The sequence below is a fragment of the Strongylocentrotus purpuratus genome, unplaced genomic scaffold (assembly GCF_000002235.5).
Source record: "Strongylocentrotus purpuratus isolate Spur 01 unplaced genomic scaffold, Spur_5.0 spur5_scaffold_9, whole genome shotgun sequence".
NCBI classification, from domain to species: domain Eukaryota; kingdom Metazoa; phylum Echinodermata; class Echinoidea; order Camarodonta; family Strongylocentrotidae; genus Strongylocentrotus; species Strongylocentrotus purpuratus.
Window position 1 is genome coordinate 18,354,830 of NW_022145615.1, and position 25,783 is coordinate 18,380,612.

General features: G+C 36.8%; 2 protein-coding genes across 2 annotated transcripts in view; one reads left to right on the forward strand and one right to left on the reverse strand.

The window, feature by feature from the left end:
- Positions 1-6,054: 6,054 nt before the first annotated feature.
- Positions 6,055-15,939, reverse strand: LOC115920519. Its single transcript, XM_030976360.1, has 5 exons — positions 15,935-15,939; positions 15,294-15,491; positions 13,610-14,811; positions 12,703-12,752; positions 6,055-6,222 (listed from the first exon to the last, which is right to left on the reverse strand). Exons 1-5 carry the CDS (start codon positions 15,937-15,939, stop codon positions 6,055-6,057), a joined length of 1,623 nt encoding a protein of 540 aa, XP_030832220.1.
- A 5,450-nt stretch (positions 15,940-21,389) lies between these two features.
- LOC115920520 (putative ammonium transporter 3) overlaps positions 21,390-25,783 on the forward strand; it is a 38,378-nt gene continuing 33,984 nt past the window's right edge. The window contains exons 1-2 of the mRNA XM_030976361.1: positions 21,390-21,411; positions 23,436-23,591. Of these exons, the coding sequence (XP_030832221.1) occupies positions 21,390-21,411; positions 23,436-23,591 (178 nt within the window). The remainder of the gene's footprint in view (positions 21,412-23,435; positions 23,592-25,783) is intronic.

The window sequence follows — 25,783 nt, forward strand, 5'->3', positions numbered from 1 at the left end:
TCGTCGTCACTCGACCTCGATGCGATCAATGAATCTAAGCCACGTTGAATGGGTGTACGATGATTACCTAGGACGTAGTCCTCGAGTTGACTGCACTCGAGATGAAAACGAAAATGTGAAGAGATGGATTGTGTCGATGCCGAATAATTACGTGAGTGTACGACCCAACTTTTATGAATAGCCTTGCGAGGAGAAAGATGTACATTAATAATCGAATAACTCCCGCGCTATGAACGGATTCGCCGCTGAAACGACTAGATATTGTGTTGCACAGCCATTGTAATTCAATATATTTCAAACTCTGTGATTCTTTAATAGCAATCGTGAAAAACATGAAAAGGGGGAGTAGTTTTTCATGTAAAGCATCCTTTCACTTGCTTGAGACCCTTTTTTCTAACAATATGAATAGAGGAGCTGTGAAACATTATAATCAAGTATTAATTTTGGTTAACACTGGGCCTATCATATTATGTAATCGAGAAGAAAACTTCAATTCTATGGAAACATTCTTATTCACTATTTTAGCGGCATGCATTTCCAAAGTGTAAATATTTAAAGAGAAATATTACACATTAGAAAAAAATACATTCAAAATTGGAGAAGGATAATACATTGTGTTAGCCAAGGTAATTTATTTGGTGATCATAACATATTCTTCTTCTTCTTCATCTTATTCTTCTTCTTCTTCTACTTCTTCTTCTTCTTCTTCTTCTACTTCTTCTTCTTCTTCTTCTTCTTCTTCTACTTCTTCTTCTTCTTCTTCTTCTACTTCTACTTCTTCTTCTTCTTCTTCTTCTTCTTCTTCTTCTTCTTCTTCTGCTTCGTCTTCTTTAATTTTTCTTCTTGTTACTCTGCTTCTACTTCTTCTTCTTCTTCTTCTTTTAATTCTTTTTTCTTCCACTTCATCTTCTTCTTTTTCTTCCTTTTTTCTACTTCTTTTTCTTCTCCTTTTTCTACTCTTTTTTGCTTTTCCCTCTTGTTTTGAATAGAGATAAAAGAGATATAGTGGGAGAAGAGAGAGAGAGAGAGAGAGAGAGAGAGAGAGAGGGAGAGAGAGAGAGAAAGCAAAAGAGAAAGAGCGAGAAAGGAGCGTAATTAATTAAATGATATCAGTGAAAACATGGAAGCAACTATACGATAAACCCCTGAAAATCTGGGGCGAAGATAGAAATATGAATTATGGATTTCAGGCAAAATGGCTTACAATGAATTTGAAATATCTTAATATCCCAAAGGTACAAAGTACTATTTGTCATTCCAAAACTATACTAGAATATTTGCATTTCAGATTATACTTGTGCTAATAGCTTGTAAACAAATTTACTTATATCACTGAGCAAAAACTTCCTCCAGAATCGCCAGTTTTGTAATATCATTAAGACAAAATGAACAAAATAAGACGTTTAATCAGACCGGAATAAGTTTACGAGAATCTATAATAAATTAGAAATAGTCAGAACTCTTTTGAATTTAAATCGATTGTGCTTTTAGTCTAACTCCTATGTACTGACTTTCGTCGACCAATGTCGGAACTGAAGAATTAATTGTAATTTGAAAGTGCTTTTATGCAATTACAGCATCGAAAGGCATTTAAATCTAATTAGGAAATTCCTTTGATAAGCCCTAAAATTACTTGATATTTTTCTAAGACTAAACGCTAGTGCGTGATGTAAACAATAAAGGTGCCCTTCACGTACGTATACCCGCTCTGACCGGTGTCAAGAATTATGACCAAGGTGAGTTGAATGAAAAGAGCATAGGTATATCACACACCAGGAATTCGAGACATTTATACCTCAAATCTTAATTAGTTGATTTGCTAATTTCACTGGTAAAGCACGAACAGGACGAACAACACACCACGCCAAAGTTCAACGTGATCGTGGCATTTTTGTTCACTCTCTCTTCACATTTTTATTTGTTCGGAAAAAAACTTGAGTTTCGATGGGGCGTGCTCCTATGAATCATACTGGTTCAGGGGAAGATTTGATTACGCAACCTGGAATGATATTCGATTACCAAAGTATCTGAAGTTCTGATCCATTCACATGTTTTGAAATAATATAATTACGGAAACTTCACAGGGGGAACTGGACTCGATTGTGTAACTTGTTTGGTTTAGGTCGATTACTCATTGAACTATCAGGGGAGAAACCAAAATGTTCTTGTTTGCTTCTACGCATGCAGTACACAATGTTTTAAGTTATTGGCGTTGGATTGCAATATATTTTTAACTATCAGGAGAATGTTCTCTTTTCTTCCTATTCTCTACTTCTCTCTCTTGTTTAAACAAAACAAAACGCACCACTCTCTTTCTTCCTCTCTTCAATATCTAATATCACATTTTATTTGCTTACATTACTTACCTTTCCAGAAACTATTTACTGTGGTGCAACATTTTTCGTTGAGAACATTTAGTCCTTTATAAATACAATTTTATCAATGAAATCTAATTTTTGTATCTTTCACACTCAATTTTACATGGTTTCCTTTTAGTGTAATTTTTTTATGTAATTGTATTTGACTAACACTGTAAAAAAAAAATTGCGCAATTCAGTCTGTGACTGACTGCCAGTCACGTTTTAATAAACTTCGATTGAATTGAATTGAACTGAAGATAATTAATTTTAAAAATGTACCTCTTCTGGAAATATCAGTATTACACCGATAGCTGACATAAATTGTGAAGAATGAAAATGGAAATTGGAAAATCAATCTAATAAGGATGTCAGTGGTATGTCCATTATCGACAAGTGAATGAAAAACTTTGGCAGTACGGTAAGAGAGATAATTTTAGATAATTTTGAATGTTGGAATATCTGAATAATGCATGTTATGGAAGTTGGAAATGTCCTAAATTTTCATAAACTTTAATTTTCTTCGCTATAGATGACGGAATAGTTAGACGGTGCCAACTCAATAGAATAACTGATTACTCATAAAGTGTGTTACATGTACATAACAGATCTGCCTCGTTGACAATGGGCACTGATTTAATGCATTAGTTTTATCATATGATGATAAAATAATTAAAGTGACTACAAGGATTTTTAAAACTCAAGTAGGCCTATAATTATGATAGTGATAATCAGATAATGGATTTGCATTTCCTGAATGGTGTAATCACTATTTAAACAAACAAACCAACCAACAAACAACAAAACATGCCTATCAGATTATTAGTGCACATTTACGTCATGTTTTATGTACTGTAAATAGTTGTAACCATGTAAAGAAAAAAATCCACTTAATGTGGACAATAAAACAAATCAATCAATCAATCAATGTTTCTTTTATAATCATATTCGTAATGAATAAGAATATACCTACTCTGATCTAATTAGGTAGCTTCATTAGAATAAACAGTGCTCAATTTCTTCACGTGAGCTTAGCAACTCCAGCATCATAATCATCGATTACCAATTGAAACACCTTAACATAGCTCGGTAACATGGCCTTTGGTTTATAATTTCACAAACATTTCTCGCACATAATTTTCTTAAATACATCGTGTGCAAATCTTTTCCATGACCCCCATTATGATGTATCGCTTCATGAGCGTCAAGCAAAATTTGAAAGTTGGAGAGCTTGAACAACAGCCTTCTCGCAGCGTTCAACCAATTAGAGCTTGCTGCCATCTCTCGGCTATAGTCGAGGTATCATTATCATCAAAGAACGCTTATAGAATAAATAAACAAACCAACAAACAATCGCAAAAAACAAAAATCATATGAATAAATTCTGACTTTTTTTTTTAGAACAAGCAACGCGAGAATCAAATCATTACGGAGTGCTCTTTAGATTAGATACAAATGACAAGTTAGAATCCAGCTGTGATTAATTGATATCCGATTTCTTTCCTAACCTACATTCCATAATTTAGGAATTTAGAGAGCTATACTAGGAATTACGCAGTAGCACAGATTTAAAAAAGGCTAATTTTTTAAGTGATCGATTTTTCCCCGTTTGCCATAAATTATGTTGAGCAGTGGCTGATCGGGGGAGGGGTCATGCAGGCGCGTACACAGGGGGGGGGGGTTTGGGGGGTTAAACCCCCCGCCTTTGGTATTTTTGTGTGTAAACCCCCCTAACCCCCCCCCCTTTGTTTGTTTTTTTTTTTTTTTTAATTTATTTAAAAAAAAAAAAAAAATCCCATGGCTGACCTAAAAAAAGCTCACGTGACCCCCCCCCCCAACGGAGCAAAATGTCAATTTTTCAAATTTCGAGACCAAAAAAAAAAAGTCCTCTTAAACCCCCCCCCCCCCCCCCCCCCCCCCCCCCCCCCCCCCCCCCCCCCCACCCCCCCCCCCCCCCCCCCCCCCGCTTATTCAGCGGCTGGCTGAGTCGTTGCGAAATTTTCGGCCCGATTTATAAATGTTAAACCCCCTTGAAAAAATCCTGCGTACGCGCCTGGGGTCAGGAGTGGGGCAGGGGGAACGCGCCCTGGTGATCTGTTGTGATACGTGATAATAAAAAATCAATACACTGGGTGAAATCTGGAAGCATGAAGCTGTAATATTGACGGATATACATGTAACTTGATATCCCTCATGCAATGTTTGCCCTGTCCCATGCCTGCGTTTCTGGGTAGCTTACGTTGCAAATGTGTTGCTCTATATTATACTTGGTGTTTTAAATCACTGAATGAGTATCTATATGAATTTATAAGGATGCCAATGATAACGGATTTACATCTTTACCAATGAAAATGCGTAAAACTAATAAGGGAGTATTCACGCCATCTCGTGACTGTAAAGATACAGTTGTATAATCAAGAAAACTACGCAGAGGCACTGAGTTTCTATGTGATTAGGGCTGACTGGCTGCTCATAAAATATATATACACTCAATAGAGAAGAGGAGGTTGTAGTGAGTGAGAGGGAGAGAGAGCGGGAGGGAGGCATATATATAGAGAGAGAGAGAGAGAGAGAGAGAGAGAGAGAGAAAGAGAGAGAGGGAGAGAGAGGAAGCGATGAGGGAGAGAGACAAAGAGGGAGAGAGAGATAGGGAGAGAGAGAGAGGGGGGGGGGGGGACAGACAGGTAGACATAATTATATGACTGTATTTTACTCTTAGAATTAGTGACAGAAGTCAGGTATAAACATTAAATATAGTGAGAAATTTGGATAAGTATTACAAATCTAATTTCATTATATTTATTTATTTATTGATTATAGTTTTATTTCAACATATTATCCTGAAATGTGATAAATAATGCTTGATCTAGTTGTTTGATTCGTCTTGTAGAAGTTAACGTCGGTCTAGATCTCCGTATCGTGAAGGCTTTCAAAAGTAAAATCTATCATTATTCAAACACAGGCTCCAAGAAGTCATAAACAAAACGGGACAAATCCACATACACACTGAAAATTATTCCTAAGAGCAAGTTAGGGCGGGGCGACCTCCCCCCGCCCCCACTCCGTTCCACCCACTTTCTATGATGTCACCCAGCAATAATTGGAAGTTACACGTCAATAAGTCGTCCTTCTGACACTATACAAGAAGGTCATAATTACTTCGCTTATGTAAGCATATCAAAATGAGAGTGAGCGCACGTTTTCAGAGCTCGCATCCAATTTGTGTTTCAACATTGGTAATCTAGTATAAGATGAACGAGGGTTGAAATTTGATCTGCCGTGCAACCCCAAGAAGCTAATTGTATGTTGCTAATGTGATTTATCATTAAGATATGTGTGCTTACACGAAGTCTAATGAGCTTGCTGTCAACCTTTGATTTTCTTGACCAGTATCTAGCGATTAATTAATCTTGAACTCGCTACTTTCTAGTTTGAAATCGGTCACAATTTCCCTGAGTAACTCTTAAAACGCTTCACTCAGATATATTATTTCATTATCGCACTATATATGGGATATCGCATCAGCTCGTCATTCCAATACGCAAGACGTGTAATAATCGCATAAATACGCCTACGCCTACAAAATACATTTATTATCGCATTTGACTGAGAGGAAAATGGAGAATTTCACTTTAATGCCCGACCAGGGCAATTATACGAATCAATCTTGTGATGGATACAAGAATGCTACCGGTTGCTACGGGAACTTGACGGGGGATGCACCCCGGTCGGATCCTGGGACCAGCTGGGATGATGCTACATGGATTCTCACCAGTGCCTTCGTTATCTTTACCATGCAGTCTGGTGAGTGAGGCATAAGTTTCAACAATCTTCTTGTTTGCATGTTTTCTGGGTTGTTGTATTCCTGTCAATCATGCATAATGAAAAGATGTTTCTTCGAACAAGCGTACAACAGACTGACAATCATGCTTTAATATGTTGCCCTCGAGTGGTAGGCCTACCCTGTAACTAGAATAAATGTTGTCCGATCAATATAAAGCAGGTCAGAAGATACAATCTGCACATCGGCAGAAAAATTTATTTTGTATCGAATTCGTACATTCCACGGGATTGAAAACTGGATAAGTTATCATGAAAGTTATGAAATTATTATTTATTCATGCATCAACTGTGTAATTCATGCTACACAGGATGAAGTCAGTAAACAAAAATGTAATAGCGGTCTCCTGCGTTTTTCACTTTTGAAATGATTTGTCATTTATATGTTTTTCGAAAGGTAAAGTTATTTACTTGATTTATGTAATGAAATGATTATATATATGCATGTATTTCACATTATGTTGATAATAATTATATATGTACCTAGTTTGAACATTATTTTTTAATTATTTTTAAAAAATGCAGAAATGAAAGCAAACAAACCAGTAAAACATATATATGAAGCATTTCCGTCTCTTCGAGAGTGATTTTCTAAATGCGCAAAGTGGCACATCACTATGTTTAGAAGACCTGTTATATCTAGGACCATTTTGTACCAAGCAATATCTACTAACTGGTCTATACAAGCATTTATTTCAATGTGGAACTAAACTTGAACTTGAACTTAAAATGCATTGTACCGGTCAAATATCAATTGGGATTAGGAATCCGATTTTAAATACATTATTCCTAACAGTTGACTTGAGAAGAAGGTCGTGAGTACAAGCTGCAGCACGGCGCTTATTTCATTTAGCAAGACATTTATTATATTAACATGATCGAAGAGAGAGAGAGAGAGAGAGAGAGAAAGAGAGAAAGCGGGGCCGGGTGGATGGATGGTGGGGAAGATATATATAGATTTTACACGTACATATAAAAAGAGAGTAAGGAAGGATTATTAAGGATTAACGATGTACAAATGATGATGAACGTATGTAGATAAAAGTACTGTAAGGGGGCTGATAAAAATAGGCTAATACAAGTATCCCCCAATATTAATGATTAAAACAGCAAAATACAACAAACAAGACGACATGTATGTTACATATAGACCAGACATATTCCTGTATGAGACCTGCGTGCATGGAAATTATCATACACAGAACGATAATTTTAAACTAAATTTTTTTTTTACCATGTTGCTTAGACACACGATGTCACTATTGATACTATTAAGCCGTTGGCTTTGGTCTTGTTTGGGTCTAATATGTATCGTTATAAGATGATGACGTGGATCCTCATCAAATGATTGGTCGAAAGCGTACACGTGACCAGGCATTTAGTTTGGATAACGCGTAAATTTCATATAATGAACGGTCATTATCCAATTCTAATGACCGGTTATTAGTAAAATCATGTTATAAAACATCATTTTATGAAACAAATAAAATATAATCTTATAAAATAATTAATACGCATCACTTTGTTCGGGCATTAGTAAAGCTACCCACACTCGGTACCTTCAAAACAGTCCAAACACCCTCGGCTACCGCCTCGGGCGTGTTAGACTGTTCCAAAGGTACCCTGTGTGGGTAATTCTTACTAATGCCCTCACTGCAGTGTATTATTTGTATATTAATATAAGAAGATAAAAAGGGTGTTTCTTACATTTGATTAAATTAATTGCATGTGACCAGTTACAAGTTTCCAATGATGTACATGAGATAAAATACAAATATCTGTACAAATTGAAATGTCAACAACTAGACCTGTGGATGGATGCAAACGAGATCAGGGACCCGTTTCACACAGCCTTTTTTGAATGACAAATGACAAATATCAGTGACAAATCTGCTGATAACCAATCAGAAGCAAGGATTTCACTGTCATTTGTCACTGATGAAAAGATTTGTGAAACACCCCCGTGTATTTTGTAGTATATATATATATATATATATTTATATATATAACGTCATTGGAGAGTTATAATTAATCATGCCATTTCCAGTTGTTTAAAACAAAACTAATGTATAATATGAATGCATGTTTGTTTTACCAAAATATAAATGAAAAGTAACAAGGATTTATTGTACGTATTATTTACATCATACAGGTAATTGCACCAAAGTGATGCCTATGTGATGTTTTAATAAAACAATTGGGATTTGGGTATTAATTTGGTATTTCCAGATCAAAATAACATCCCTAACATAATAAATCATGCCTCACATATTACAAAACGCACACAGAGTCACACTCAATCAGGCACACACACACCCGCATACACACACATACAGGTAAAACGTGCCAAATAGCCGGGGATATTTATATCTTTAACTATGAAATTGGGGATATTGGAATTTGAGATTTAGTTTGTACATGTACGGTGTTTCTTACTATTTTTCTCACTATTTATTCTTTCTTCTTCCTGTATATCATTCATTTCTTCTATATATTGTATGTATTGGTACCTGCAACCCACTACTACTCACCCCACACATAGATTTGCATGTAATATTTATATATGGTTTTGTATGTATTTATTGTTTTATTGTTGTTTTTTTTTAATTGTATTTTGATATTGTAATTTTTAAGCAGGGGATGATCCCGATAAATCTGTGTGGTTTTTGATCATCCTCTCTGTAGGTTCATCTTTTGTTGTAATGCTTTTATATTTTATTGTAATTTATATTGTCTTTTATGAATCTGGAAATAAATGAAATTGAAATTGAATTAAATTGAGGTTTTTTTTACAAAGATTCCTTTTCTTTGATGCCTGTGACAATTACATTTTGTCAAAGAATAACAAGAATTTAGCCTCCTGTTTTTATGTAAGAGTTTACTAGGCGCTGTTCATTTATCAGAATTTAAAAGTCTCAGATGATACACGAAGTAGCTCTCGAAAATATGGCGTCTTACTATGAAAATGTGAATGTCTTGGAACCCTTCCAGGAATATGGGTAGTAGACTCCTCTCGTGTCACTTTTATCAAATTTAGCAAAAATTAAGAAAGTTTTCAACTGGGGATATCCACAGTTGCCAGTGTATCCCCACTTGAAAGTTATGTATACATAATATGATTATCCCCATTTCACACGTCTTACAAACCCACACACACACACACACACTTCCGCGTACTCGCCCACTCAGATAAATGAAAAATACACGCAGCCACGTAATGAACATTTCTGTAAAATCGCAAATTTTCCTTTTAATATCGAAATGGAATTTAAATCAAATGATGATGCCTTAATGAGAGTTTGGTGCATGAACATCACAGATGAATATTTCTCCCAAAGGACTCTGTCAGACAGCATCTAAATGTGTTATGTGCGCGCGCGCGCGTGTGTGTGTTCCCTTTGTGCGTGTGTTTGTGTCCGTGTGACTTTCTCTCACTGTAATACTGTCATCCAAGCGTGAATACATACCACACACAGATGATACCAAACGATTCGGGATATATAACACTCTGTCAAAACATGTACAGGTATGATAACCTTCAGTTTATAGCTGACTTTTAAAAAAAAAAGACAATTTTCTGAGTGTAAACTTTTTTTTGGACTCACACGGTAGTTAAAAAGGGGAGGTTTAGATAAACGTTGACATATATGTCGTTCAGGTTATATATTATACAGGGTAGTATGAAAGTAGAAATAACAGAAATTGAATTTTCTTGGTTCATAGCACATCTATCATGATTACAAAGGAACATTATATGAACAATTTCTGCAGAGTATACTTCACAATTTAGCTTTATAAAGTTAAAATGATAAGTGTACATATACATATACTATACAGGATATGATATATATATATATATATATACATGTATATATGTGTAATCCATCATTCCGCTATACACAGAACTTATGTTTAACCCTTTGATTACTGGTTCAGAGTGGTTCATGTGTTGAGTCTATGTGAGTCGGAAAATCCAGTAGTCACGGGTTAACTCTTTTGACACCTCTTCAACTGCGAACTCCTAAAGCTTTTCATACACACTACCGTACACATGTCCATGAATACAAATATGTGTGGAAGCAAACGACTCCATTTATTCAAGGAGCTCTGTTCATTTATTTTAAGAAAAGTCTTAAAAAGAGCCTGTATTTATCGAGATGTTTAGCAAATTAGACTACAGAAATTAATGAAAATACGTATACAATCATGTTTTACATCTGTAGACATTCATGGTATAGGTATCACTTCGTATTGACTGAGTAATTTTGATAAATCCGTAAGATATGATGTAATCTGAAGCTCCAATCTTCAGAGATCATTGTTTCCATGGGTACATCCCTCTCAAAATAAAATCAAATAAAAAATGACAGATTAATGGAATGATTTTTAAGTACTGCTATATTATTCTTCTACACTTAAATGTTATCATTGTATGATATCTTGATCAATTCTTAAACTGGAAGCATTATCTAAAAGTCGAATTAATAGGAATGATCTTGATTCACGATAACAATTTTACACAATTTATCATCAAAATAATCCTTTACATTGTCATTGATGGTACCAATAAATATAAATGTAGGTAATGCACAGTGTATATGCAAAGTCAAAGAGGTCAAAAATGGATTTCATTATATCGACTTTTGGATAATATGAGCAGGTGATAGGGGGAGAAACCCATAATTAAATGAACATCTCAAAGATAATGTAATTCATAGATTCGTAATTTTACGTGAGGAGAATAGCGGTGAGCAGATATTTCTAACCGGAAAGAGAACCGACACCAATGTTATTCTCTTATAGCTGATCTTTCAGAGCTAATTAAAGAAAAGTGGTCATGGAACTTAAAACTAGACCAGCTGCATCAAGGTAATATGCGTTTAAAAAAAACACACACAATGCGTTACAACGTACCTGTACCTTGATTTGATTAGTTACCAACAGTAATACATACATGTCATACAATGATTTTACATAATTATACAATAAAAGAAACTATTGGTTGGTAAAAGGGGCGGGATAATAGCATATATGCTAGTCGAGCCTAACCCCTTAAACAGCTAAATAAATTTAAAGGTACTATGTCCCATTTGAGGCCAAACAAAATGAAAAGGTTAAATTCCATCGGCATCTAAAAGAAAATATTAATTTAGAACTTCCCTCAAACCGAAAAAGGGAAAATAAAGACCGTTAGTTGTCAAATCGACTTTAGGGATTGCAATCCTTTTTAGTTGATAGTCTGATTTTCATACCCTTGTACCGAATGTACGTTTTGTGCTGCGCAAAGATTCAATCAGTTTAATTTTGGCCATTACAAGAAGTGGGTTATTGATTTAGACAAATTTAATGCTCATGCTCCCTTTACAGCCCATTTTATGTATTTTATTTACAAAGTCAGTCAGTCACTCAATAGCGTCTGACAGTGAAGTCTAGAAAGTAAACGGGTTTCCTTGTATAATTTGAATACTAGGACACTATTAATGTTTACAATTCACAGATTCCTGTACAGTTCTACAGAAATTTATGTTGGCTGCAAATGGGACATAATAGTACCTTTAGACGTCATAAAGAAAGCGACCCAGTTCAGCTCCCTTCAGTTATTGTGGTTAGTACAAAGGCTTAAATCTATGTCAACCTACACTATGAATATGACTGACAAAGAAAGCGGACAAAATATACAGTTCCTCAGGTAGACAAAGGAACATCTCTTCACTGCTATTATGTAAAAATGTGTAGAACAGGTGTCACATGCATATTCACCTGTTCTACACATTTGTACATAATAGCAGTGAAGGGATGTTCCTTTGTTTACCTGAGGAACTGTATATTTTGTTCGCTTTCTTTGTCAAATTCATAGTGCTACTACATGTGCTCCCTCGTACTTGAACTTTACTACCAATAAAAACAACAACAATCAAACAACAATTGTATAAATTGATATGACACTATGCACGGGGTCTAAACATAGGGGGGGGGGAGGGGAACATAAATATGTTAGTCTGATGCCTCAATTTATACATGTTCATTGTGGAAAACATTTACCAAATTCACTTCCTCGTTGAGGTTGTAGGCCAGCAAATACACACCGTTCTCAATCTTACAAATTGATATGGCACTGTGCAATGGGTCTGTACATAAGAAAAAGTGGACCCTAGATATATTACTCTGACGATGCCTAAGTTTATACATGTTGATTGTGGAAAAATTTAACAATTCACTTCCTCGTTGAGGATGTAGGCCAGCAAGTACACGTCGTTCTCAAGACGTTTCCATAAAACGTTTAGAGAATTTATTTGGGCCCCAAGAATATGAATGTCGACCTATATGCATGTGTTCTGTTGTACTCGAACTTTACTACTAATAAAAAAATAAAATCATCGAACAACGGTTGTACAAATTGATATGATACTATTGCAAGGGGTCTGTACATAGGGAAAAAGGGGACCACTACATAATCTTAGTCTGATGCCTAAGTTAATACCTGTACATTGTGGAAAACATTTACCAAATCCACTTCCTCGTTGAGGATGTAGACCAGCAAGTACACATCGTTCTCTAGACGTTTGCATAAACCGTTTTAGAGAATTTATTAAGGCCCCAAGAATGCTTCACGTCCCGGAATGGTAGGGGGGAATTGGGTATTAAAGGGCGATCCAACCCCTGTAATAAGCAGAATGACGAAAGTTTGAAATGAATCGGACCAATAATAAGAAAGTTAAGAATGTTTGAAATATGAGTTCACTCTTAAGTTTAAGCGAATCTCAAATTGCCAGTTTTGTCAGTGGATTGTGATGTAGCCGTGGATAATTCTCCCGTCGACGTGTATACAACCACATTAATTTATGTTTTCTTCCTAAATGCCTTATCCCTTATGGCACTACTCAATATCTATTATGGAAAGCAGGTTGTTATAGATTATTTAAAGAGAATAGACCCTCCTGAATCATACTTTTTTTTTAAAATTATTTTTAAAAGTAATTATGTGTGTTGGAATGAATATGGAAAGTTGTCTGCCAATACACCACAGAGACATTGCCTATTCAGTATATTTGAAGAGCCCATACAACCTTGCAAACAAATACTAACTTTCTTATTTTTGTTTTGGTCTGATTTCATTAATATCTCTCTGATTTATTGGCTTTCTTCTAGAGTACGTTGCTATCAAGGTTGGAATTCCTTAGAAAGCACCCGTAACAGCAGTTCGTCAGCTAATTAGGCTACTTCTATGAAGTATAGCTCATTCTGCCGTGCAAATGCTAGCAAACTAGGTGTTAAGCAAACAAGAGAGCATATTGACATATTCCCAACAGTATGAGACAGCGGAATGTCCGTAGGTGCCATGAGTTTGTCCAGTGTTCTATCCCGAAGATTGTACATGGAGAGTGACAGACAATGCGACCTGAGTCTCACACTTGCAATGAATACTCTATCCAAGGAATCCACTGCAGCGTAAAGGTGTTCATGGCTGTGATTGGCTGTGATGGACGTGATCACGTGGCCACTGGTATCGAGGAGTGTAACGGCGCCAGGTTTGCTACCCCGGGTGGTGACGACCATAGCCCCACTCTTCATCACACATATCTGTTCTGGCTTGATGTCTCCTGTAGGTATCACTGATTCATCTGGATCCGGGTCCTTGGCACGGAAGATGTAGATCTCTGGATTGCCATTGACAGCGTACAGATTGTCATCCTTGTCACTGCAAATGCGAAGAAAGTAAGGGCCATTCTTGCATGTGTAGTGAACACCTGTGGGAGAGCCATCAGGATTGAAGAGCCGTAGCGTATGACTTTGTTGGGACACAACTGATCTACCATCAGTGAGTGTAGCAATGTCACAGACCTCACCTACCGTAGTTGGCAGATGTTGTTCTGACTTACCAGACACACAGACACACTCAGAACCGTCTTTGTTTGATCCGTACCCTACCAGGACTTTGTCTTCGGATATGGCTGTCATACCCTGAACAGACCTAGAGAGAGATATCACCCGTATGACAGTCAAGGTGAAGGAACTGTTACCAGTGGTATCCGGTGAATCCGAACGTCGCAAGAGTCTTTCCTCTTGCCGTAATCGTACCGTACCAAGTGCTGGGACTCCCTTGCTGGCGGGAATAAATTGCAAACGCTTTACGGTCTCCTCAAATGCTTCCGTAGTGTCCTGGAGCCTAGCTTCTTGCGTGAGCAGTTCTTCCAAATCACTTGACAGCACATTACAAATGGTAATCGTGGAGCCGTCTTTGAGCATTTTAGAAAGGTTCTCAAGTTCTGAAAAGCGTTCATCGATCTCTTTAATCGCTTGAGCATGCTTGGCAACATCACTGTCTAGCTTTCTGTTCTGAAATTCTTGAAGCGACTTTGCTCTTTTCAAGAGACGTGTCCTCTTTTCTCGTGGTACAAAGGCAGCTTTCTTGTCAAATGCGTCACTTATTTCCTTTTGAACTACTCTGGCAGATGAATCTAGTTCCAATCGATGTTCTTCACAAATGTTTATTTCTTTGACGATGGTTGCCTTCCTTTCTTCACATTGTGCAGAGAGATGGTGAACCCGCTTCTTGACATCCTTCACAATGTCTTCTTTCTTACTTATTTCATGGTTATGGTGTTCGTCATTCCTACGGCACATTGAACATAAGGTTATATTACAGCAATTGCAATATAAATGTTCATCCTCCTCGTGTATTAAACATAGTTTGGTGACTTGTTTGATAAGCAATGCTTGAGCTTGTCTATATTTAAGCTCGTCTACAAGTCCTGCGACCGACACATTTCGCGGCAGACCCTGAATCCGTGTCTTAGCAAGGCGAGTTGACGTCTTACAAAGGGGACACTCTATATAGTTAAAGGCTCTACACGTCTGGTAATACTCCTCCAAACATTTTCTGCAGAATGTGTGTCCACAACCCACCAACAGAGTTGGATCATCAAAGATGTCTATACAAATGGAACAATTCAGATCCTCAAATGTATTCCCTCCTTGCTTTTCAGCCATTGTTCTTCAAAATGCGAATCACGGCTATATAATTAGAGCTCAACTTAAGTTCCTATTTGTAGTTCGACGATGATCTGCAGAAAGTCTTGGATTTTCTGTTCATGCCCTGCCTCGGGAGAGGAACTAAACGATGCAAAGTCCTTTTGAAGAGACAGGGTCGTGACGAGGATGGACGAACTGTCTGACTGCATGGACAATTGAACATTTTCTGGTCGGTTCCCACTTGACAGAACTCTGTTACTGCTGTGGTCCTGAATCATGTCGATCTGGAAGGATTCACCCTTAAGGTACCTGGTGCGGGTGCTGTGTAGTGATCAAAGATGGCCTTCAAGTCCTTAGCTTTAAACGCTGATATACCACTAGATACTGTAGAGTCAGTATATAGTCACAGTGTGAAGTTAGTATTAAGGTATCATCTTATCACCCTCGCATGGTAATGCTCTGTGAACTTGAGGAATTCCACACTGTCATTGAATGTACGTCACGAGAAAAAATGTGAACATCGTTCAAAGTCTACATATGGGGGTGTGCAATTATGACTTCTGCTGTGTATGACAGTTAAAGTATGTAAGTCATAAAGGCCCACACATCGATTGATGTTATAACAAAAAGAAGGACCTGTTCCACCAGTTACGATCAAAGTTCAGAAGAGAAAAAGGAATAGCAAATGGGATTTACATTATCACGATCATCTTAAAATGACAAGATGTGGGATATTCCCTTTTTATATCTCGAAATAACCTTACCACATAGTGCTTTAAAACACACAACTTTGATAAAAGGTTTGATAACTTCAGGACCTATAATAGCTTTTGGTTATACCATGTACATAACCTTTAAGCTTATTAAAATGTGCATAGATAACATAATAAACTTTGATATGTAAATATTGACAGGTGAAACAAGAAAAAAGACAGAGATACATGCAGGGTAATTAAAAACAAGAGGGTATTAGAGAAAAGTGGGCTAGAAGTAAATTCAGCCAGAGTGAAATACAAGATTTACACAGGAAGCAACGAATACATTATTTTCCTGTCAGCATAGATTGTTTAGCACTATTATATATAATTGTTTAAGTATTCGCCTTTTGTTTTTTTAAACAGTATTCACGCTAATTTTTGTCTGCGCTCTCGTATTTCCGTCAACAATTACCCTCGAGTTGCTCAATTTGATAACACGACAGGTGCAAGTCTAATTCAGGAATGAGATATTATTTTGTTCGCTATTAACATTCCCACAGTTATTCTCCGCCAACGCTTGTAAACCCATGGCTCTTCTTTTTTTAACGTTCATTGATTATTAAGTTAATGCGTATACCATGCCCAAGGATCATAAAGAAGGGATTCTGATGTACGAAATTCAGATTGATTTGTATTAATATTTGAATCCAATCATGACGGATTCTTTTTGCGTTGTTAAATTGAGATGGATGCTCAGGGATAGGGGTTATTGTCCTATGTCCTAGGGGCAATGTCTTGGGCATAAATAGTTGTCGGGGGTAGTTGACAGAGGTTGATCTAGTGAAAATTGCCATAGGGGAAGTTGTTCGGTTGTTCGGTTGTTCGGTTGTTCGGTTTCTCGTTGTGGGGTATTGTCCAAAGGGGCGGTCGTGGGGGGGGGGGGGGGAGGTGAGTGGGGAGGAGGGGGTGGTGGTGTCCGGGTGTTGTCATGGGGAGTAATTGTCTAAATACGGGGTTCGATGGAGGATTATGGACATATTGGTGTATGATTATATTTTACTTTTTGCGGAGGGGGGGGGGGGGGGGGTGGGGGGCTAATATACAGTTTGTATCTAATAAATAATTTTCATCTGATGATTACGCTTTGATCTCACGTAAGACTGCCAAACCCCAAATCAAGTCATGTTCATATCTGCAACAAACATACATAAACAGAATGACAATATTGACAAAATATATGTACTTGTATAATGTATACACGAAAAAGGTATATTGATTACATGCATTCCGATAGATGCCCCCGCTGATCGGGGTTAATTGATGCAAGAATCCATCTATTTATTGGACGAAAGTCAACCATGGCAACCTTAATAGCAGCTCTTTTCAATCAGACAGATAATAGAGGACATAAAAATCAATCATAAAAATATTTCACCGCGGGAGATATTTACGAGCACGCCAGCTGACTGGTTTGATAGTTCTTTCCGTCTTGACACATTTCAGAAGGAGTAGTTTGTAACAGTTTTTAAAAGGTCAAATCATAAATTTGTGTTTTCATATCGATCAAGCATGCAGCTCGACTCAAAATGGAGTCGTTCTCAAGATGAGTATCCGTGTAAAATTATTAATTTCTTTGCACTTTAGGAATGTCATGCAGCTGTGCTATAATTAGATCTGATGGTATATGAAACATGTCGCTATATAGAACTTAGTAATAAAAGGTAACCATTTTTAAGGTGTTTATCTGTATGATTCTTCAAAAGTGTTGTTTCCCTTATTGAATTCCGATGCACAATAATGATAATAATAATAATAATTATAATATTTATAGCGATAATACTAATCCTAATAACGACTTGAGAAATAATAAAATCAAAACAATTATTTATAAAAATATTATAATGACAATAATTGTTTGTTTTTCTTCAATAATGACTACCGTTGTTGTTGTTGCTGTTAAAGGAAACCTAACCCCAAAGAATTTTTTTTAGCATGACATGGGCCCAGCCATTTTCTTGAAAACGTATCGTACTGATGTGAAGTCTGACAAACTGTACATTATGCTAAGAATATCTTGCTTCATACATTATGGTGGGGAATCTTGTACATTAATGGGCAAGAATGCCAGACATTTTTCAGAATAAATAAAGTTATTTCTTGGGGAGAGGTTGCCTATGAGAATGATGTTAGTTTGGGTTATTTGCGCTTTAATACAGCAAACTGATCAGAGCACTGTTACAATTATGAAATTGAATCTGCTTAATATATTCTTTTTATGTTTCCACTCCCAGTCTCAGCTTCATATTAAATATAATGAAATGACGTATAATAAGAATATCAATAATAGACTTGATGTCTCTAAGCGCTTACAGAAATAATATTGCAAATAATCACACAATCATATCACATATAGCAACAAATAAAGTGATTGTATCAGTTCCCCAAATCTACCCATTAAATATACCAATTTTTTAAATATGATTTACATTAATTTTTTAAGGGTGTCTTTTTCGTGTGTGTATGTGTGTGTGTGTGTGTGTGTGAGAGAGAGAGAGAGAGAGAGAGAGAGAGAGAGAGAGATAGAGAGAGAGAGGCAGAGGGAGCGAGGCAGGCTGAGTATTTCGTTTGAGTGAAGGTCAAGGCAATGTGTGAGTGAGATAGGTTAGACATCTAATTGACAACGCTATTCACATGTATTGTCGTTTTGATCGCCAGGACAAAGTGATCCTTACCTTGAAATGGAACAAGAAGACACAACGAGCTGATTAAATTCAAGTCCTGTTCGAATAAAGCTTTTAATTTAATCGACAGGTAACAATGCCCAATGACATGCCTAAGTATACAGCCCAAGAATTCAAGGCTATAATCAAGGAGTGTAATAACTCCTTTGTAGAAAGGAGTATGAAAGGACGGAAATATATTTTCTCTCGGTATTACTCTATGTAGATACTTTCTCTACCGTTTTTTTTAATTTGTTATTTAATCTTAGTTTCATGGTTCTATTCAGTCGTGGCAATTAGAGACAGACCCAGAGATCCTTGAAAAAAAATGCAAGCGGTGGAAGTGAAAGTGACAGAAGCGAGTAGGTTTACTCTCAAAGTTGCCATATCCTTTAATCAAGGACACCTACCGCATTGCCGAAGCTTTGGAGACGGTAGGCATGTGTCTTGATGCAAACTAGTACACCAATACAATACCTAAGTTCAGCCAGGAACTGCTGTTGCGTTATACAAAACAATTTCCTGAGATATGTTTTCTTCATAAATTTATCTGTGAAAGAACAAAAAAAGTGTCGGAAAGTTTCAAGCAATATTTAATTTTATGGCACCAGAAACAATGGGGACCTTTCCTCGGTTCCTATACATTTTGTCTACGTCAAACGTGAGACTTTAGTCACCATCTAATTGCATTTTTATCATACTTAAACAATTCTTAACCTCTATATCATTATTGAGTATTTCTTTATATGATATTCATATTCATTGTATGCATTTGATCGCTATCGTGGTTTTGTGATACTATGAGAAATCCAAAAAGGACATTGCCATTGTGTGTTCTTCTAAATGTCAACGACCATATTAATCATGATGAGAACATTCATGCACAAATTTATTCAGAATGAACAAGAGAGACACTGGCGCATGACGAGTAACACCATGAATGACTGTCATGAGAATGAATGAATAAAGTTCTAATCGAAATATATCAAAGGGACTTGGCAACATTGTTCAGATGAGAGAAAATGGTGCTAAGTAGTGACTTCAATGCTAGATGTACAATTAAAGATAACCTGAAAGTTTGAGTAAAAACTGACTATTTAATGATACAAATTCGATAAAACTGATCTGAACGATTCCTTAATTCTCCCAACTATATTATCATTATTTAATCAAAATTTAGGTGAATGTTAATCGTCAGAAAGCAATGAATTGGCTCTATATACCATTCCATACATTCGGCGTTGAAAAGTTTTTAAAAGCCTGTTTTTATGTCTTATTTTCATGGAAAACGATTTGGAAAATTCAAAAATGGTTGTGAGAATTTACTGTTAAAGGGTGTCGCCCAGTGACGCCTTCAAATGAAACCATAAATATCTTTGTGGTTTGTGAATTTTTAAGGATTTTTTTTGCATGTTAGAGGGTGAGTACAGTAGAGGAAATATAATACCTTTCATACAAAAATTACGCAGTTTCTTCATCAACCTTACCGAATCATCTGACTGTGCATTTCTTTTTTTCAAGAAAAAGAGATCTTGCTTTCCGTGACATTTCGATTTAGCGGATATGCTTCCCATTAGCAATTTATTGGTTTCGCAATGCGGTTTCACTCTCCTATGCAGTGGCGTACGCAGGATTTTTTCAAGGGGGGGGGGGGGGGTTTAAAATCGGGCCCAAAATTTCGCAACGACTCAGGAAAATTTGAAAATCGGGGGGGGGGGGGGGGGTAAGCGGACACTTTTTTTTTTTGGGGGGGGGGGGGGGTCTCTGGTCTCGAAATTTGAAAATTTGACATTTCGTTCCGTTGGGGAGGGGGGTAAGGTCACCTTTTTTAGGTCAGCCATTGGCATAATTTTTTTTTTTTTTTTTTTTTTTCAAAAAAAAAAAAAAATCAAAAGGGGGGGGGGGGGGGGTTCACAAAAATCATACACAAAACATACACATAAAAAAAAATCAAGGGGATGTGGCCAACCCCCCCCCCCCTGCGTCCGCGCCTGCTCCTATGGGTGCAGCTGATATATGAAGTAGGCTGTGTTAATTTATGTTCTTCACTTTAAGTTGAGTTCTGGTCATCCTATTGCATTGCGAAGAAGAACAAAAACGGTGTGGAATCGATCAGAAAAGGTTGATCATCTAAGATATAAGTATTGGTGTGTACTGCAAGGTTCTGGAATCATCAAAATGTTACAAAATTTGGCCCAGTCTTGGTAAAGTTACAAGCACACAGAAAGATGTAAATGGGGATACATAAACATGGGGCATAAAAATCCGTCCCGATTTTCATGTTGTTACTTGCCATATTCAGAATATGAATGCATTTGAAGAGCGATGCTTTTCAGGGAACATTTTGTATCTCATGTTCTTCCACACTTGCATAATAGCAATGATAACGCTCACAAATTATTTGTCACCTCTTCCCAGAACTCAACCTTCTCTGTAATTAAAAGCAGAAGAAAATTCAGTAAACGGTTGGGTGAGAGATCGAGAAATGGGGATTAACATTAACAAATATGTTTATCTTTTGTAATTTAGTTTCAAAAGTTTCATGAAATGTAATGCTTGAAATTGATTATTTGTTTGTTTGTTTGATTGTTTTTCTGCGTTCAAATAACAAATACAAGGTTATACATTTTTACATAAGTATTACATACATATAGAAAATCATGTCTAATAATATATACAATAACCATAATACGTATGCACGTCATCTGAACTCTTTGCCTAATATCCTTTCCTCACTATTTATCATTGAACACGTTTTAACATTTCCATCCAAAATTACCGTTCAATTTTTATTAAAGATAATGTCTTACGTAAAACTGCAAGGTGAGAATCTTACATATTTTTAGCGATCTCAACATGTCTAATGTTTCAATGAAAGCCTTTTTTTTGTTTCTCTATTTTTGTGTCGCTTTTATCAGCTTTCACACGACCCAAGTCTTTCCAAAGGTTGGATAACCTTCAAGCATGTTTAAGCAGGAGCTTGCAAGGAAACCAAGTGAACTTATAGCTTTCGTAACATCGGAATTATTTTTTGTAATATGACTCGCCATCGACTTCAAAACGTGTTGAAAAAAAAAAGGTCCTTCGGATTGCCTTGAATCGTTGAAACGTTAAAGTATTTTGTCATCATACCTGTACATTATTCTCTCTGTCTCTCTGTCTCTGTGTGTGTGTGTGTCTCTCTCTCTCTCTCTCCCTCCTCCCTCCCTCTCTCTATCCCCCCTCTCTCTCTCTCTCCCCCTTGCGAAGGTTGCTCTGCCCGTCATCCGTATAGATTGACTAGCCGAGTATTAATGTTGGTAATTTAAATTTGCAAGAAAACGAAAACTTGTATTTCTTAATAATGAATTAAAAAAAATATAAAACAATCTCTCTATGAGTTGATTGGTAATTATCTCTCCCTCCATCTATCTATTATTCATCACTCATTCCAATGTCATGTACTAATACTCCAATGTACTTGAATAATACAACTGTTTCTTATCATTTATTTATGATTGTTCCTTCCGACCGAGCAGGGAATCAATGAAACACTTTCCTGAACAAAACATAGGCCTATCAAAATCCATTACTGTGTGCACTATTTATATATTTACTTATTTATCGATACGGGGTACGTTGCCCATTCAACATCAGTTGGTCTCCCATAGGGCCCCTAAAAACATACATACAAGAATGCAATATAATATGTAAAAATAAAAGCCTTCAAAATACAAATACAATAATGCCAAGTAAAAAGTTAAAATAGAGCATGTGAAAAACATTGAAATATATCAAGGTGAATGTTTGCGAATATAGAACATTAAATTATGTTAAAGTACAATAACGAGTATTAAACAGGAAATTATAATGATATTTAAAAAAATATGACACAGACTATTGGTGAGTATATAGGTGCCAATTAAGAATCCCTTTGTACATCCAATGATTTCACTATGCAAAGGTTGTCCTGCCCGTCTGCCGTATAGATTGACTATTATACCCGAGTGATAATGTTGGTAATTAATTTGTGCGTCTCCTGACAAGGAAAAGACAACTTGTTTTAATAACGAATTAAAAAAAATTCTCACCATGAATTGATTGGACTAGACGATGAAATCCGACCTTGTTAACGAATTCATTATTGTGATTAATCAGGTTCTGGCTGTTGGTGGTTGCGTGTTACTATGGATACTATATAAACACATCATCATCATCATGTATACGTATACCAAATATAGAAATATTTTGTTTGCAATTAATTATTCATATAGGGTTTTCGTCCTTGCACTTTAGTCTCATGATCCCATAAAGCTAAAATGATATTAAGTGATAAATTATGTTCTTCATTGTACATTTAAAAAAACACAAAACTTCACCTCAGTCTTCAATATCAAATTAACTTACATTTCAGGATTACTGAAGTTCCTCAATTAAAAATATGCGCATGCGAATTTTATCACATGTGACATTTTTCTTATGTAACGTTGGTATGGTATTCATTTAGGCATGTACAGAAAAAGCGAGCGAGTGAGTGAGTGATGGAGAGAGAGAGAGAGAGAGGGAGAGAGAGTGTGTGTGTGTGTGTGTGTGTGTGTGTGTGTGTGTGAAGGAAGTTGGGAGGAAGAGGAGGGTGGGGGGGGGGGAGGGAGGGTGATTGTTTTGGATCCACACGCAATGCGATAGATTTATTGCAATTAAACATTTATAAAGTATTTTTTTGAAATATTTCGGTAAATTCATGTTTTCATCGAACCGAAGAACTTACTTCAATAGAACAGACATTTCATTGTATCAATCAACCTCATCAAATAATGATAAACAATCGATTCAACACAAGATTCATTTCCCTTTTTATTTCTATCCAGGTTTTGGACTTCTCGAGTCAGGCATGGTGTCTCGTAAGAATGAAGTGAATATCATGGTGAAGAACGCAGTAGATGTTATCTTCGGAGGGTTGACCTATTGGATGTTCGGTTATGGCTTGAGCTTTGGTGACGACGAAGGAACCAACGCGTTCTGTGGTATGCATGGCAACGGTATTTTTGTTATCGTTTCGTGATGCGTAAATGATGTTCTGATTTGTTTAAAGATAACTGTCAATAAATCGATCAGTCAACCGTTTAAGCGCGGTGGGATGGCACTGAATCCCTTGCGACTGGTAACTTCTTCTCCTTTTTTGTTGAAATGTTGACTGTTCTCTGCTTTTTCCCCAGCATCTGCGTGTCTCTAAATGTTACTTTATTAGAAACGCATACCCAAAATAAATATCGATGTCTCTCAGTCTCTGTCTCTGACTGCCCCCTTCTGTCCTTCTCTCTCTCTCTCTCTCTCTACCCCCTCTCCATCTGTCCAACTCCTTCTTTTCTTCCCCTCTTTCTGTTTCCCTTTTCCTCTTCTCACACTCCATTTCTATTTCTTGTTCATTTGGATTTCTCTATTGTCTACTATTTGCATCCAATTTCGACCCCTCACTCTTTCAATGTCATCGTATATGAAACTTACAGCAATAACATAAGAAGGTAGATAATTAAAAGTAATGGTAACTGGAGTAAACATAATGGAAGAGACAACTGCCCTTGGACTATCAATAGCCAGAAGCCTGTCCCGAAATAATCACCCCATCTAAAGATTTGACCCACAAAATGAATGTAACAAGAAGAGGTTGTCAGCCTGATCGTACATGTATATAGCTGTCGGCCCTACCGAGTATCTAAAGCTGGCCAAAAACATGTACATCAAACTTGTTTTTTTTGAAGTTCTGTGACTGGACATTACAAAACAATAATAAAATGACAGAAATTTCTGGCGGGATGCGGGGTCAGAGGGGTTCGTTTCCAGTGGCGGATCCATGGGGGGGGGGGGGGGGGGGGGGCCCGGCCCCCCCCTTGAGAAAAAAATCATGTAAAATCACGTGATTTTTACCTTTTTTTTGGGTTGGGCCCTGGCGCTCAAGGGGGGGGGGTGCAAATCGGAATTTTTTTGAGGATAAAAAAAAAAAAAATGCTCACTATACCCCCCCCCCCCCCTGAGCGAATTTTTGGCCGGCGCGTTTTTCAATTTTTCGGGAGCAAAAAAAAAAAAAAAAAAAAAAAAAAAAAAAAAAAAAATTGTGCTGTACCCCCCCCCCCCCCCACTGAGCGACTTTTCGCCCGGGCGATTTTCAAATTTTCGGGAGCAAAAAAAAAAAAAGTTGGGCCCCCTCCCCTAAGAAATCCTGGATCCGCGCCTGTTCGTTTCTAAGGGGGTAGTTGTACGGGAAGGGGAGGGTGGGGGAGGCCTGCCTATATTATCATAGGGTGCTATTTAGGACACTGAAACTAGAACTATATAAAGTGTGCATGGGCATGAAGAGTTTTATTTATATAAAAAGAATGTTTTTTTTTAACTATATACATCCCCCCTCCCGAGATCACGTATTGTATCTTGGTAGCGAGGTCTAAGGTTATTGCTGTCTGTCCCTTAAAGACGCTTATATTGCTCCTGTAAAATCAGTGTCTACTAGTCCGAATTGCAGTTTAATTAAAAAAACGCATATGACGAGAAAATAAAAGAGAAAATCTAATGGAAATTGATGTTTGATAAACGATATATTAAAAATGAACGAGCTATAGCAGTTTTTAATTAAAACATAATGCTTGGCGTACTAGATTGAATTAAAACTTGATGGTAGTGTATTAAAGTGTGAGTTTGATTAGTGTTACGACATATGGCAGTTTCTATAAATAGACCCGAATAAAGGTGCCGAATTATTGTTTCATTTTGCGTCTACTCAATGATACCAAGTTTCCTATTGATAAAAGTTGTCGTTAATTCCATTGCTTTCTTGTTCTAAACGATTTTAATTGGCATTTTGTAACTAAAAACATGTTAGACAGCTCACTGTGATAAACCTTAATAACAAAAATGGAAAGTAATTGATTAAAGATTCACTTTATTCCATCTATCTTTCTTTTTATTTCTATCTCTCCCTTTCTCTCTTCCTCTCTCCTTTTGTTTCCTATAGCATTTTTTGCTCTCTCTTTCTCTTTCTATCCCTGTCTCTTAATTTTTCCATACCCCCCTCTGTCTGTCTGTCTGTCTGCCCCCCTCTGTCTGTCTCTGTCTGTCTCTCTCTCTTAGTCTCTCTCTCCCTCTCTCTCTCTCTCTCTCTCTCTCTCTCTCTCTCCCTCCCCCCCTCTCTCTCTCTCTCTCTCTCTCTCTCTCTCTTGTCCCC